General features: G+C 34.2%; 1 protein-coding gene across 3 annotated transcripts in view; it reads right to left on the bottom strand.

Annotated features, from left to right (window-relative positions):
• Rnf24 (ring finger protein 24) overlaps nucleotides 1–16,605 on the bottom strand; it is a 77,225-nt gene that overhangs the window by 41,563 nt on the left and 19,057 nt on the right. The window contains exon 2 of one of the 3 annotated variants that reach the window (XM_040275343.2): nucleotides 48–116. The exons of the other annotated variants lie outside the window; for them this stretch is intronic. Within the exon in view, the coding sequence (XP_040131277.1) occupies nucleotides 48–103 (56 nt within the window). The 5' untranslated portion in view covers nucleotides 104–116. The remainder of the gene's footprint in view (nucleotides 1–47; nucleotides 117–16,605) is intronic. 3 annotated transcript variants of the gene reach the window in all.

Here is a 16,605-nt window from a genome sequence, read left to right as displayed (position 1 = left end):
AACAAAAACTGTAAATTATTCTTAATGGTGAAAGACTGAATACTTACCCCCCTAAGACCGGGAACAAGGCAGGATATCTGCTTTCACCACTCTTATTCAACATAGTGCTGGAAGTTCTAGCCAGTGCAATAAAGTAGAAAAGGGAATAAAAGGCATACACATCAGAAAGGAAGAAATTAAACTGCTCCTATTTGCCGACAACATCACTATCTACTAGAAATAAAAAAACCCCAAGAACCTATAAAAACAAACAAAAAACCCCAACAAACCTCCAGAACTAATAAGTGAGTCTAACCAGCTGCAAGATAAAAAATAAACATACAAAAATCAATTAACAATGAACATGTGAATACTGAAATTAAAAATACAATGAATTTATACAATTATTAAAAAAATAAAATAAAAGGACTATATCCAATAAGATATATATGGAACTTCAATGATGAAAACAATAAAATTTTGATTAAATAAATCAATTAAGATCTAAATAAATGCAGAGGCAAACTGTGTTCATGCATTTGAAGAGTAAAACTATTTTCTCCAAATTGATAAACAGATTTAACATAATTCCTACCAAAATTCCGGTAAGAAAGACAGGTAAAGAACTAAAATAGCTAAAACAAGTTTTAAAAAGCAATAAGGGAGAAGATTCAGTCTACTCAATTTAATGACAATATAATAATTAAGACTGTGTACTATTGGCAAAAGGACAGACACATAGATGAATGGAACAGAACAGAGAATCTAGAAACAGACTTATATACTTATGCCTAAATAAATATTGAGAAATGTGGAAAAATAATTCAATGGACAGTCTTTCCAACAACTGGTGTTGAAGCAACAGGACATCTATAGGCAAAATACTGAACTTTGATCATAATCTCACACACACAAAGTAACTCCCCAAGTGGACCATTGTCTTACATACAAAATGTAAAATTATCATACAGTTGGCAAAAACAGAAAGAAATATTTGAGATCTAGGATTGGGGAAAGTGATCTGATAGCGAAAATGTGTCCATAAAAGGAAAAGAATGATATCATTTTTTTAAAAAAACAAGCTCTTCCTTATGAAAGTCCTTGTTAAAAGGATACCAAAAGAAATAAGATTTTCATAGTGGTGGAGTAGAGGAGGTGGCTTTCCTGGCTGTTCCATGGAGTGAAACCAAGAAAGCAGACAGGCAGCTTGTCAGTAAGATGGGTGAACCAAAACCTGGGGGTACTTTATTGGAATTTAAAACTGGACATTCATAGCAGACCAGGAACTTAGGAGGTTGGATATAATAAAATAAGAAAGAATTCCCCAGTGGTATAGCCAGTGCCACAGTTGGGCTGGGATTACCAGCCAGAGCGGTCCCTCCAAGAGCAAAGTGGAGGGATAAGGGAATTAAAGGAACTCACGATATGGGAGGCCAGAGGAGTGTCAGGGTATGGAGCATTTAGACATCAAGGACATTACCTGGCAAACTTGAAAGGCATGCTGTACAATATGTGTGTGCATGGGGGAAAGAAGCCACCATCTCTCCAGGTAGCATTTGGGGGACAAAGGAAGGAACCATTTTGCAGGCGTTTTGTGGGGGCCAGCAGCTGAAGGGGCCAATTCCTGGCAAACCTGAGTCTGGCCTGAAATACAGGCCTAGTGAACACACGCTACTTGATATAGAGTGTGCTTAAGTGACCAGGAGAAAATCAAATGTGGAGAGAGGTTTCCACAGGAGACAATGGGTAGTGGAAATCCCCTGGCTCTACCCTCCCCCTCCAATCCAACACTAGCAGGACTGGCTGAGAGATGCATGTGGTTTGGAACCAGGAAGGGCGGAGGTAAGAAAAGTTCCATACATATCTTATTATTTGGAGAGTGAACGCCAGACCAGGAAACCTAGAATCCAAAGGTGATGTAGAACTAAGAATTGGCAATCCCACCAACAGAGCAGAATCCAAGGAAGATCCCTGGAGTAGTCATCCAGTGTGGACCAGCAAGTACTGGGTGCTGGAGGTGCACTGATTTAAAATCTCTAGACCAACTGGCATATGTAGACATCATAATAGGACTTATTTGGCTTAATGCTGTATATTGTTGTTCTTATTTGTCTCCCTGTAAACAGTGAGACTGGAAACCTTCAGGAACACTATAAGTCTACAGGGTAGAAACTCTACTGCCTCAGATCCATACTATTAGATGGGCAGACACACAAACAACATGAAAAAACAAGTGAACAAAGTGCCCGAAACAAACCAAGATACTCTAATAACAGAATCCATTGACATTACAGTAGAAGAAATGTCAGAAGTCGTTTAGAAAGGACATAGTTAAACTGATCTGTGAAGTAAAGAATGCTATAAGAAATGAAATCAGAAAATACAGGAAGTGAAAAATCACTTCAGTAAAGAAGCAGAAAAAAATCAAGCAGAAATTCTCAAAATGAAGAAAACAATAAACCAAGTTAAAAGTTCAATAAAAAGCATCACTAACAGATTAGACTACTTGGAAGACAGAACATCAGGCAATGAAGACAAAATATATAATTTTGAAAATGGAGTTGATCACAGAGAGATGTTAAGAAACCATGAGCAGAAATTCAAGACTATGGGATAACATGAAAAGACCAAATTTAAGATTTTTATCAGGATAGATGAAGGCATGGACATACAAACCAAAAAAAAAAAAAAAATGCACAATCTTCTCAATGAGTACTATCAGAAAATTTCTCACACCAAAAGAATGAAATGGAAAATCATATATAGTTAAGAGGTTTGCAGGACCCCAAATGTACAAAATTACAACAGACCCAAACCAAGGCACATTATAATGAAAATGACTAACATACTGAATAAGGATAGAATTTTAAAGGCTATAAGAGAAAGATATCAGATTATGTATAGGGGGAAAGCAATTTGAATCTCAGCTAATTTCTCAACCCAGACCCTCAAAGGTAGGAGGTCCTGGAATAACATATACATGAAACTCTGAAAGGATATGGATGCCAACCAAGAATCCTATGCCCAGCATAGTTTCAGATTTGAGGATGAAATAAAAATCTTCCATGATAAACAAAAGTTAAAAGAATTTGCAACTAGAAAGCCTGCACTATAGAACATTCAACAAGATATTCCACGAAGATGAAACAGAAATTAAAAAAAAAAAAAAATGAAAGCCAGCAAAGGGAGAAACTACACTAAAGGACTAGTCAATGAAAGAAGAAACTAATTCAAATTAAAAACTAGAAATAAACCCAAATGATGGGGAATCCAAATCATTTCTCAATAAAACCCTTGAGCATTAATGGCCTAAACTCATCAATTCAAAGACAAGGCTGGCAGACTGGATTGAAAAACAAGGCCCAACAATGCTATCTCCAAGAGACTCACCTCATAGGCAAAAAGACATCCAGTCTAAAGATGAAAGGATGGGAAAAAACAAATTTACATGGAGTACGTAAACAGCAGGGGTTTCTATCCTCATATCAGATAAAGTGGACTTTAAGCCAAAGTTAATCAGAAGTGACAAAGAAGGCCATTTCATATTGCTTAAGGAAATTATACATTATTATTATTATTGACATAACAATTGTAAATATGCCTCAAATAATGGAGCATCTACATTCATTAAACAAACCCTTCTCAATTTCAAGAATCAAATAGCCCACAGCACAATAACACTGGGTGACTTTAACATGCCTCTGTCACCACTGGATAGTTCCTCCAAACAAAAACTAAAGAAGCTATAGAAGTAAACAGAACTTTGATGAACATTCAGTACTTAAAGTATTTGCATCAGAAAGAAGCTAGAATATCAATCAAATTATTTTCAAATTATGTAGTAGGAAGGAAAAATAAGAGTAGGAGCAGAAATATATGATTTATATTTCATTTAATAATAAAATTATTATCAATGGAAAGGGAGCTATAAATTATAAAAATACAATCAATAATTTGACTTAACAGACATATATAGAATATTTCATACGTCAATGACTGAATACATTTTCTTGTCAGCAGCACATGGATCCTTCTCTAATACAGACCATGCTAGATAAACTATCACATATGTTAGCATACAATTTTGTAATATTACCTTAATATATTTTTAGCATCTGTTGGGTTGGGGATATAGCCCAGCTGGTAGAGTACTTGCCTTGCATGCACAAAGGCCCTGGGTTCAATCCCCAGTACCAAAAACAAAACAAAACAAAAAAACACCCTAAAAAACATATTTTTAGCATCTGTATGGTTATTTTGATAGCTTCCTTTCCATTGATTATAATTTTTGTGTTATTGCTTTTTTCATGATTAGACTTGATTTTTATCAAATTTTTAGTGTATTATTTCTTCTCTATTTCATATATTTCTGCTCCTACTCTTATTTTTCCTTCCTACTACATAATTTGAAAATAATTTGATTGATATTCTAGCTTTTTTCTGATACAAGTACTTTAAGTTATGAATGTTCTAAGTACTGCTTCATCCAAGAGATCCTGATATTTAAAGCTCTTATTATCACTTAGTTCAAAGCAGTTTTTATTTTACTTTTCTTGGGCTTTCTTCCTTGACCTGAGACATTTATAAGTGTGCCATTTAATTTTGAAATATGTGACATGTGGGGGTGGGGTTCTATATATCTTAATGTGACTGATTTCTAATATAATAAATCATTTAGGAAAATATACACAAAATAAATAGATAGAAAAAAGAAAGGAAATTGGGTGGTGGTAGGGAGAATCTTTTGTACTACTGTTCAATTTATATGTTAGCATAAAACTGTCCAAATGAATTGCATTATTTTAAAAAGGAAGAGAAAATAAAACCAAAAAAAGATAAAAAGAAGCTAAGTTTGAAAATAACTTACCTGACAAAGAACTAATAATATCTATACTTAAAACTCAACATTCAAAAACAAAACAAAACTATTATGGGTTAAACTGTGTCCTAAAAAAAAAAAAAATGGTGAAGTTACTACTTTAGATTGTGACCTTGTTTCAAGCAGGATTGTTGTAGATGTAATTAACAAACTGAAATCACACAGAGTAAAGGTAAATCCTTAATTTAATATGACTTGTGTCCTTGGAAGAATAGACACAAAGAAACAGACTAGAGGAGAATGCTATTTAACTGAAGAATGCAAAGCAGCAATCAGCACAGAACACTGAAAGTTACTGGCCATCATCAGAATCTAGGAGAAAACACACTCTCAGAGCCCTCAGAAGGAACCAACTCTGCCAACATCTTAATTTCAGACTTCTATACCTGAGAACTGTGAGATAATAAATTTTTACTGTTTTAAGCTGCCTAATTTGTGATTATTTGTCATGGTGGAGCTAAGAACTAACGAACAATTCAATTAGGAAATTGTAAAAAAGACATTTCATCAAAGTGGGTATACATATGATAAATAAGTACCTGAAAATAAGTTTGAAATCAAGATAGGGATTTACTAACCAGGGTTCCAAAAAAAAAAAAAAGGAAAGAAAAGAAAAGGCTGGGGATGTGATTCAGTTTAAGTGTCTGTGGGTTCAAACCCTGGCACCAAAAAAAAAAGGTTAAATTGTACTAAAAATTTCATTTTTGAAAAGGTATACTACTAAATAAAATTTCTATAAGGTATAATTTCAAATATCATGCTAAAATGTAATGCATCTCATTTGCAGCTCTAATGCAATGAGATAATATTACTTTGTCACCATCACTAAGGAAAAAGAAGCAAAGACAAGTGGATATTTAAGAAAGATAAAAAGAAAAGATAAAAAGAGAGAGGGGTGAGTCAAAAGTTAGGAAATAATAGAAGTATAAAACAAAGAATAGAAACAAGGTAAAAATTACTCTTAATGAAAATAAAATAAATGATTTACGTTTCCTTATTAAGAAAGACTCTAATATTACACACAAATAATATTTAGCTAAAGGCTAGTTTTAATAAAACATTTTAAATGACTTAGAAAATTTTAAATGGGAATGTTAAAAAAAAGAGAGCAAAAAATGGCAGGCAAATATTATAGAGAGAAAGTAGGAGTGCCAATTTTCAAAAAAGTAGAAGTGAAAACAAAAAATTATATGGAATAATGATATTTATAGTAATAAAGATATCAATCTTCAAATAGAAAGAAAGGATATAAATACCATTCAACAAATAATAAATATACACATAGAGCTTTGTATCTTTACAGGAGGGCAGTTCCTTTTCAAATGAATATGGAACTTTTTTTTAAAGATAAACTATTTATTATTCTATAAAGAACATTCCAAAGAATGAAAACTGTATAGGCTACATTCTGAGACCACAATGAAATAAAATTAAATCATCAACAACAACAAATACCCAGCAACAAAAAAATTAACTACTTGGATTCAAAAAAATAATCTTTAAATGATTTTGGTTTCAGTAAAAAAAAAATCAAAGCAAATCAAAGTAAATCACAGACCATTTAGAAATTAAATCACATTGTAGGGAAAAATCCTTCTACTGAGAGACTAATGCATAGCTTTTAATTCTGCATGAAGTCTAAAAATAATGAAAATGAATGAATAGGACTGGGGCTGTAGCTCAATGGTAGAGTGCTTGCCTCACATGTGTGAGGCACTGGGTTCAATCTCAGTCAGCACCACATAAGAAATAATAATAAATGAATAAATAAATAGACAAATGTTCCAGCATTGAGTATTGTCATTTTTTATTTTAGTCATCTGACAGATGTATATGTAGTGATATCTCATTGTGGTTTTAATTTGCATTTCCCTAATGACTAATGATTTCAAACATATTTTCATGTGTTTATTTACCATATGTATACCCACTTTGGTGAAATGTCTTTTGTGTCCATATACAACTAAAAAAACATTAAAAAAGAAAAGGAAAAAAATGAAGAATTCAAATTTATAAGATAGAAAAAGAACAAACTAAACAAAATAGAAGAAGGAATTAATAAGGTTAAAATAAAAATAGATGAAAAAAATTAAAGGGCATCGAAATCAACCAATCAATCAACCAGAATATTAATGAGAAAAAGATAAAAACTATTGTTATACTGATATTTTAATAAAAATCTTTTAAAAAATTTAAGTATTAATTTTAAAACCTAGATTAAATAAAACTTATAGGAATATAAGTATCCAAACTATCTCAAGAAGAAACCATGATAACAGAGAAATATCTTCATGCAATAGCCCTAGACCTTGAGGCAATGGAGGTGGAATTCAGTAAATGTGCATAGAGAATTCCTCTGCTATGAAAACTGATCCATAGTGTAGAGGGAAAAATGTTGAAAAGGTAAGTACAATCCTGAAACCAAAACAAAAACCAAAACTATACATTGGAGTTTATAAATTCAAGGCCTATGACTGAATCTAGCCTACAAATAAATTTAATTTGGCCTATAAAATTTTAAAGAACTAAGACAATGGTTTAAATTTGTGAGATTTAACATAAAATTAGCAATTTCCAGCTTCACAATGAAAAAAAGCCAAAAGATCTGATAACCCTGGGCATTATTGCATGGCAAAAACTGCTTGGAGCTAAGTGGCCTTTTACCAGGCTGCCATGTTGTTGCACAATTTGGGATAGGTGAGTGGCATTCCTGAAGTCTACAGTGTGAGAATGCCCCTGGGCCTATGTCAACAGGTTCCCGATCACTTCTTAACTTTGAACCAAATGTAGGCTGCCATTTATTGTTTCATTATTTTTCTCAAAGTAGATAAATATTTCTAACTCTATCTAAATAATAAAAGAAATTGAGTGCTGCATGACTTTATTTTCAAATTCTTGCTTGGTCCCTGTTAGCACTGAGTTTTGTCTGTGTTTTATGGTTTCTTTCTCTGTTTTTCCTGCACCAGTTTATTAAAAACAACCATTTATATATTTTTAATATCTAAATGGTTTTACATGTTAGGCATGAAACAAAAAAGACCAAGGTTTTCCCAAATCACCATTTGTTCCAGTAATGACATTTATGAAATCCTTTCTCCACTGTCTTAAAATTCTACCATTTTTCAGAGTTCTTACATATGACTGGTTCTGTTTCTCAAATTTGGAGCCTTTTTTTTTAATATTTATTTTTTAGCTTTAGGTGGACACAATATTTTGCTTTTTTGTGGTACTGAGGATCGAACCCAGTGCCTTACGCATGCCAGGCAAGTGCGCTACTACTTGAGCCATATTCCCCAGCCCTGAAATTTAGAGACTTTTCCCCTGTTCCTGTCTATGATGACCCACATCAGTATCCTATGCTTTGTTTTAATATAATTCAGCCTATCAATAATCCATGATAGGGTAACATTTCTGTCAGTCTTTCTTTTTAATATTTTCAAGCATATTCTTATATAATCTTTTTTCAATAAGCAAGTTTAAAAATACCTGTTGGGAAACTGATTGAAAACACATTAAATTAATAGCTTATCTAACTAGGGAGAATGGGTCTTGCTATGGTCTGAATGTTTGTCCCCTCACCTCAAATTCATGTTAAAATATAATTGTCACTGTAATAGTTCTTCTCTCATGAATGGATGAATATCATTATCAGTGGAATTGGTTCCTTATAAAAGGATAGGTTTTGCTCCCCTTTGCTTCTCTTTCACCCTCTTTCTGTTCTACCACCATGTTATGATGCAGCAAGAAGGCCTTTGCCTTAATCTTGGACTTCCAGCCTCCAGAATTGTGAGACAAATTTCTGTTGATTTAAAATCACTTAGTCTATAATATTCTATTAGAACAGCACAAAATGGACTAAAATAGGCCTTTATATTCAGACATATGATATATCTTTTCATTTATTCTAATCTAATTCCTTTAAATAAACTTGTATAGCTTATTCATACAGGTCTTACACTTTATTTATTCATAGTTATTACATATAGGAGTGGGGTTTTTTCCCATTATATTTTCTAAATTGGTTCTCCTGGCATATAGAAAAGCTACATTTTTTGCATGTTCATTTTGCAGCCTAACCTTGAAAAAATTTTAGATGCAGTTAATTGCCTGCCATTTAAATAAATATTAGTAAAGCACCCACAGAACATTTAGAATTCTTTTAATGTTTTGTTTTTATTGTAGTTGGACACAATACCTTTATTTTATTTTTATGTGGTGCTGAGGATGAAACCCAGCGTCCCGCACGTGCTAGGTGTGCACTCTACCACTGAGCCACAACCCAGCCCGAACACTTAGTATTGAGCAGTCAATATTCCAGAAAAAAATGGTTGTAACCCATGTCAAGGCAATTGAACATGACATTCTATATGATCTTTATACTTACATATTACCTAAAATAATTATAAAAACTATATACCACCAAATAAATTTTTTTGTTTGGGGGTATCTGTTTTCTAGCTCATCTTTCTGATAACAAGCAAGCAAGTAGCCTCTCAAGACCCTGCCCAATAGGGAACATGAAGGCACACTATGCTTTAGGAGATGCAATCTTTTCATTTTCTAGCTTAACCAAAGGTAATGTCAGTAACAAATTGTAAATAAGAAGCTGGACATGGTGCCTTACACCTGTAATCCCAGCTACTCAAGAGGCTGAAGCAGGAGGATTCCAAGTCCAAGGTCAGCCTGGGCAATTTAGGGAGACCCTATCTTAAAGTAAAATTGAGTTGGAAATGTAGCTCAATGATAGAGCAGTTTCAAAGCCCAGTACCCCCACACACACTAATAATAGTAATAATAATAATAATAAGAAGAAGAAGAAGAAGAAGAAGAAGAAGAAGAAGAAGAAGAAGAAGAAGAAAATAAGAAAACCAGGATACATCTCTGTTCTTTTAACCAGCTACTATAGAACCAACTCAGAAGAGACCATTCTGTTTGCTAACATTCAGCAATGAGCCACAGTATAGTCTCCCTCCAGCTATAACACGACCATCTGAGCTGGGCGAATTAGCTCTGGGTCTGTATTAATGGTCAGGAATAGATGTAAAGCTTTTGTAGCTCAGACCATAGCAAACTGCTCTCCACCACATCAGAGGCCAATAAAATTACCAACATGGATTACTAGATAGATGGGGGTAGATTTCAGTAGTAACGAGTATAGAAATTTACTTTAAATATGTGTAAACTCTGGAGGATTTCCAAGAAATTAATAATATAAGCAGCTTTTGATGAGGAAACAAGGAACCTAGGAAGGTTTCATTGTCTATATTCTTTTGTATCATTTGAATTTTGAATAATACTACTATCATTTCAAAATATGTTTTAAAGTTAAAAAAAAACAGTGATATATGTAACCAATATTTGTCCACATATTACATTAGAGACAAGGATATTAAAGAACTTACAAGAAGTCTGTGCATATGAAAGTAAAGGATACAATTAAACACACACTTTCTGCCACATCCATTGTACACCTACCAGTGAATTAGTCAAATAGGTCCTCCAGAAAGTATCCTTATGACAGGAAAGAAATACTTTTTAAAACCACTTACATACCTCTATTTAAATTCTAAATTCATCAAAAATATATACTGATTTTATTCTGTTTGTCCCATGTGATTTACCTAAGGGAAAGAGTGTGAAAATTTGAGGCCCAGGCCCTAGAAAATTTGAGGCCCAGTATCTCCAACAGAGATCCTGCATTAGGAGGTATTGCTCCTGGGCACCTAAGCTGATGCTCCTGGATGACACTAGTGCTGCACTTCCTTCTAAGAACTCCAGTCTTTCTGTGACATATATTTCAAAGATGTCCCTCTGCATTTCAGTCTTTTATAATTTCTTCTGGTACTTGGTTATTAGAAAAAGATTTTTTAGGGTTCTATCAGAGTTGTAAAATCTTTTGTATTCAAAAGGCAGAGAGCTAGACAAGATAATTTGCTGGTATTCTTTAAATATTTCCCTAAGTGTATCTTCATCTCTGTTGAGTTTAAAGTTTAAAGTAATTTTTATCTGTTATCCTCAGAATATAGTTCTTTTTTCTTTTCAGTCAGTTCTAAGAAACTGATAACTAGGTATCTGTATTCTGTTTTTAAGGGTTCTATTTTTCTCTGTAGTAATTTATGTAATATTTTCTTTCTTAATGCTTCCTCCTATTTGTATCCCCTTTCCATTATTTAGAGGAGAGTTGGAAGTAAAAAAAAAACTACATCTATTGGAATAGTTATAACCTATTTTTCTATCCCAGCTGTACTTTAATCTGGATATTTCCATTTAGTCTCATTTCACTGACCATCCCATTATTTTGATTCCATTTTAAAATTAAAGAATGTCATAAATTAGCTCATTTTATTTTTTATTTCAAGACAGGGCCTTTAAGTTGCCAAGGCTAGCCTCAAACTTGTGATGCTCCTGCCTCAGTCTCCCTAGTAGCTGAGATTACAGATGTTTGACCCTTGCCCAGCTTAACCAGTTCCTTTTAATAGTCTTTGTGTCTTTTTTTTTACCATAATTGAAGTGTGTTTCTTAAACTTTTTGTTTATTTTAGAAGTTTGTCATTTTGATATGTTTATTTTTACTCTACCATGTTCCCAGTATTTATTCTCTAAGTCAGATCATAAAGACCTTCTTTCCATTCTTATGATTAAGTTTCTATTTTCAATTTTTTTAAAATCCCATCAGATAATTCTGAGATTACATTTGGTGAAAGGGATTCAAATTTGATGTCTCATATTCCCTTCTAACCTCTATATCCAAGGAACACAGTCCACTAAAATTTTATAAATAATCTGTTTATCAGCTTTTAATTACTGACTTTTGTTTCACAGTTTTGAGATTAACTGAGGGCAGAATTCTTTTGTTTTTTGGTTCTACTAGGGATTAAACCCAGGAGCATTCTAACTCTGAATTATATCCCCAGCTCCCCCCACCACACACACACTTTTTATATTATTTTGTGACAGGTTCCTACTAAATTGTCTAGGATGGCCTGAAACTTGCAATCATCCTGCCTCAGCTTCCTGAGTAGCTGGGATTACAGGCATGTGGCAATGCGCCAGGTACTAAGGGCAGAATTCATTTATGAGCATGCATTGGGGGCAGCGCAAGAAAACAGAGTAATGTTGAGACAGGAGAAGGATGAAATGGATGACAAGTTATGAAGGAGGAAAATACTTTCCAGTTGAACTTTTACAGTCATAATTACATAAAGGCAATGAGAAGAAATAGGTAGCAAAAAGCAGTTCCATTTCACCATGAAATAAACTCTAGGTGTAATATAATACCTGTTTAATTTCAGGAAAAAAGCTAATTTTGTTCTGCAACATGTTTTTCTACAACAAAGTAAACCAAAACACAATAGGTGAGCAATGCCTGTAATGCTGGCAACTCAGGAGGCTGAGGCAGGAGGACTGGAAGTTCAAGGACAGCCTTAGCAACTTAGCCAGGCCCTGTCTCAAAATAAAATACAAAAAAAAAAAAAAAAAAAAAAAAAAAGGTCTGGGATGTGGCTCAGTGGTAAACCACCTGAGTTCAATCCTTGGTACAAAAAACCCTACACAAACAAACACACACACACACACACACACACACACACACACTAGAGAGATAGGCAGAGACAGAGACAGACTGAAAGGGAACACACCTGGGATGTATAGCTCAATGGCAGAGCACTTACCAAGTATGTGTGAACACTGGGTTTGATCTCCATTACCACCAAAAACAAAACAACAAACCACTCCCCCCAAAAAACTCTTATCAGTGATTGCCTCTGAAAGGACTGGAAGGAGAATAATTTTTCACTGAATATCTGCCCATAATACTTTTAGTATTTAAAAATATCTGTTCATGCTACTATTAAACAGAACATAAAAGTTTTCTTATGTTGTTTATGAAGATTCATAGGGATTTAAAATTTTTGATATTTATTTAAAAGACTAAGTTGAAAATCCTGGCCTTTTCTGGGCAGATATGATAAGGAAAAAATTACAAGGATTATTACTGCATAAATATCCTATGGTTATCTGTCTTAAATCAGCATTTGCTTAGATAAGGTAATGATCAAATGATAGTTTTAATTCCTTCTTTACAATCAGCTATAATTTTCTTTTTGCTCTGAGTTGTCTAGTATCTCTAAAATGATAGTAAACTAATGTTAATAATAAAAATTCTTCTCTTATTCTTACTCTAATGAGATTGCCCTTTCATGAATAAACATAATATGTGTGGCTGAAGACATCCTGTCCCCTAACACATTTACCATACTAAGTGTTATGGTTTGGATATGAGGTGACCCCCCAAGCCCCTATTAGCCGAATATTCATAGGTAAAATGATAAAATTTTGAGAGTTATAACTTAATCAGTCAATTCTAGTTTCAATGGACTAACTGTAAATAGGTGGGCCACAGATGAAGGAGGTGATCATTGGGAGCTGCCCTGCATTTTCCCTTCAGTGCCTCCCTGAACCCTCTGACCCTACCAAGAGCTGAGCAGCTTTCCTCTGTTGGGCCCTTCCCTCATGTTGTACTGCCTCACCTTGGGCGAAAGCAATGCAGTCGGTGGTCTAGGGACTGAGAACTCTGAAACCATGAGCCCCAAATAAATTGTACCTCCTCTAAGTTATTCTTGTCAGATATTCTGGTCACAGGGAGAAAAAGCCAACTAAAACACCAAAGAAGTTTCATTTATTCCTGATAATACTATTATTTAGTGAGTCGAAAAATGATTTCTTGAGGGAAATAGAGATTTTGTTATTTTACCAATTCTTTATTATTATTATTATTATTATTTCTCCTTATTCAGTTTTTCTTTAAATCTAAAATTGTCTCAAAATTTAAAATAAATATTTTATTCCAAATTATTTAAGAATTATGATTGGCCCTTTTGATGCTAACTGCCTGCACACAGGAACCTGTGGCAGGAATTGTTTCACTGGTGCATTTATTCTAACCCTGTTGGTTAGGTTCAAGCTTACTAAAGTGAAAAACAACAGGATCTCACAGGAGCCCATGAGAAGAGTAAGAGATCTGGTTTTAGACGTAGGTTTTAGTTCCTTTCACCACTAATACTTTCAGTTTGGACAGCTAATTTGGCTTTTCTCAGGCTATTGGAAAGTATAGTACCCATCCCACGGTGACTATAAAGAATAATACGAACTAGGTATGTGAATTGTAGTCTTTAACTGTAAAGCACTATGCAAAATGTTCTTTTTGATTACAATTCTATCGAATTGCTTGGAAAAAGATTCTCTAGTTTCATGGATTGTATGTTAAGCTGCTCTCTTCTATAATTTTTCCTACATTAATTGTATTACTGTACTGAGGGAAGTTGAAATACACAGATGACATGACTATGTTTCTGATATTTTTAATCTTTTATTATTAACAATCAGTTGGGACCTAAGCAGTAGACAAACCCAAAGAATTCAGCTGAACACTATAATCTACTTAATATAGAGATTTTACTTGCACATTATTTTATTTAAGCCAACATCTAGTCCTTTTGCTTTGAAAATTATAACATTAGGAAGAGAATTTAAAATATGAGAGCCTCAAATCTGTTAGTTTTCCTAAAATTTTAAGCCAAAGCCATTAGTATAATCCATGGAAGTATTTTCAGGAGAGCCCTATAAGGATACAATATGCCCAATTTACCAGTTATCAGAGACTAAATAACCCTATACTTTGTTTTCAAAAGTAAATTATCCGGGATGAGGTTGTGGCTCAGTGGTAGAGAGCTTGCCTGGGATGTGTGGGGTACCAGGTTTGGTCCCCAGCTCTTCTAATCTGTGACAAAGACTGTCTTCTTTTTTTTTTTTTTTGTACTGGGGATTGAACTCAGAGGCACTTTACCACTGAGGCACATTCCCTAGCCCTTTTTATTTTGAAACAGTGTCTTGCTAACTTGCCAAGGTTGGCCTCAAATTTGTATTCCTCCTGCCTCAACCTCTCAAATTGCTGGGGTTATAGGTATGAGCCATCGTGCCTGTCTGAGAACTGAAAATTTTAAATTAAAATTAGTCAAGGTTCATTTTATTCTGAAAATGCTGGATTGAAGTTATGGCTCAGTGGCAGAGTGCTCACGTAGCACGTAGGAGGCCCTGGGTTCGATCTTCAGCACCACATAAAAATAAATAAATAAAATAAAGGTATTAAAAAAAGTTTTAAAATGTCATGGTACTTCTGGAAACAGCACTGAATGTGGAAGATCTGACTCGGGAATTGCTGGTCTATGTGATGATCAAGGAAATATCCTGAAACAATGAGCCAGAGCTATCCTAAAGATAGAAAAAAGAATCATTTATTAAATAAGAAGAATGTGATAATCTGAATAGGTCAGTGATACTTAAGATACCTATCCATAATAAATCAATAGTCAATTCCTGGAAAAGCACAGGGCACCAGACAGATATCAATATAATTCTGATTTTTTTTTTTTTTTTGGTGGGGGATGTGGGGAAGAATTGAACCAAGAGGTACTGAGCCACATCCCCAACCCTTTTCTATATTTTATTTTGACATAAGGTCTCACTAAGTTGTTTAGGGCCTCACTAAATTGCTTTGAACTTACAATCCTCCTGCCCCAGCCTCCTGGGCTGCTGGGATTACACCACCATGCCCAGCTATAATTGTTTAATGGTGCAGTTATGAAGGATTTATTTATTTTGTTTTTAAATGAAAAAACTTGAGTTTGTCTATAGTCTTCAAAGAAAAATAACAAAATTCAAGTAATCAAAGGTTATTAGAAAGCACTAAATTTTCTCCACGTGTGGACTCCCTTTTCTAACTGGTAACAAGTTGCCCAGCTGTGAGTGACCCTAATTCAAACTTGGAGGTTTACAGTCTTTAAACCTCATTCAGGCTACTCTTGAGAGAAATAGCAAGATGGTCATTTGTAAACTGCAATAAGAGCTCTTATTCTTGAGGGCTTTGGGTTGAGCATATTAATTGCAGGACTTTACTGGTAAATTCCTTTTTTTTTTTTTTGGCGGTGGTGCTGGGAATCAAACTCAGGAATTCATTCATACTTGCTGTGCACATGCTCTACCCCTGAGCTACGCTGCTAGCCCACCGGTGAAGTCTTAGTTACCAGAAAAGGTACTGGTTTTTCAGAATTCCAACAGAAGCTTAGAATGCCTGGAGAGGAAAGATTACAAGCCATAAACTGTATATACTAAAAATGGAATAAAGAGTTTTTGTAAAACAAGCACTTTTAGAATGGTAAAAACATTTTCATACAAATGAAAAATTGAAGAGTCTTTAAAATGACAGGAAATGTAACCCATGCTTTAGAAATTCATCAGCAGGAAAGGAGAGAGTAAACCAGAGAAAGCCTAAGGCAGAGGCATTAATCCTGCAGCCTCCAGCTTAGCCACTCCCCCAACTTGTACCATAGGCAAGTTTCAATTTCCTATCTGAAAAACCAGGATAGTTATGACACCACCGCCCCCCCTCCCCAGGGGTGTGCCTGACATATGAGTGCTCGTCACTGCCATCAAAGCCTCCTTTGGTTTTCTGGTATAAGGTTGGTATTGGGGTTAGTGTCTTAATTTTCCTGAGTCAGGAACCACTGAAAGATATAGTCTGAACTATATCTTTCTGAGCTTCAGGTGAACTCCTTTCTGAAGTGACTGGGGTGGAATATGGAATTTTGGGAACTAGGTATCGGTTTAGTTCCATTTCTTTAAAAATGTCAGATGGTTAATCTGTATAAATTAAAAGCTTATCAGTTCTTGGATCTTAATTTTGTAGAAGGA

Source organism: Ictidomys tridecemlineatus, chromosome 5 (genome assembly GCF_052094955.1).
Source record: "Ictidomys tridecemlineatus isolate mIctTri1 chromosome 5, mIctTri1.hap1, whole genome shotgun sequence".
Lineage (NCBI taxonomy): Eukaryota > Metazoa > Chordata > Mammalia > Rodentia > Sciuridae > Ictidomys > Ictidomys tridecemlineatus.
The sequence above is the reverse complement of the archived record's forward strand: the minus strand, read 5'-3'. Positions and strand labels throughout refer to the sequence as shown.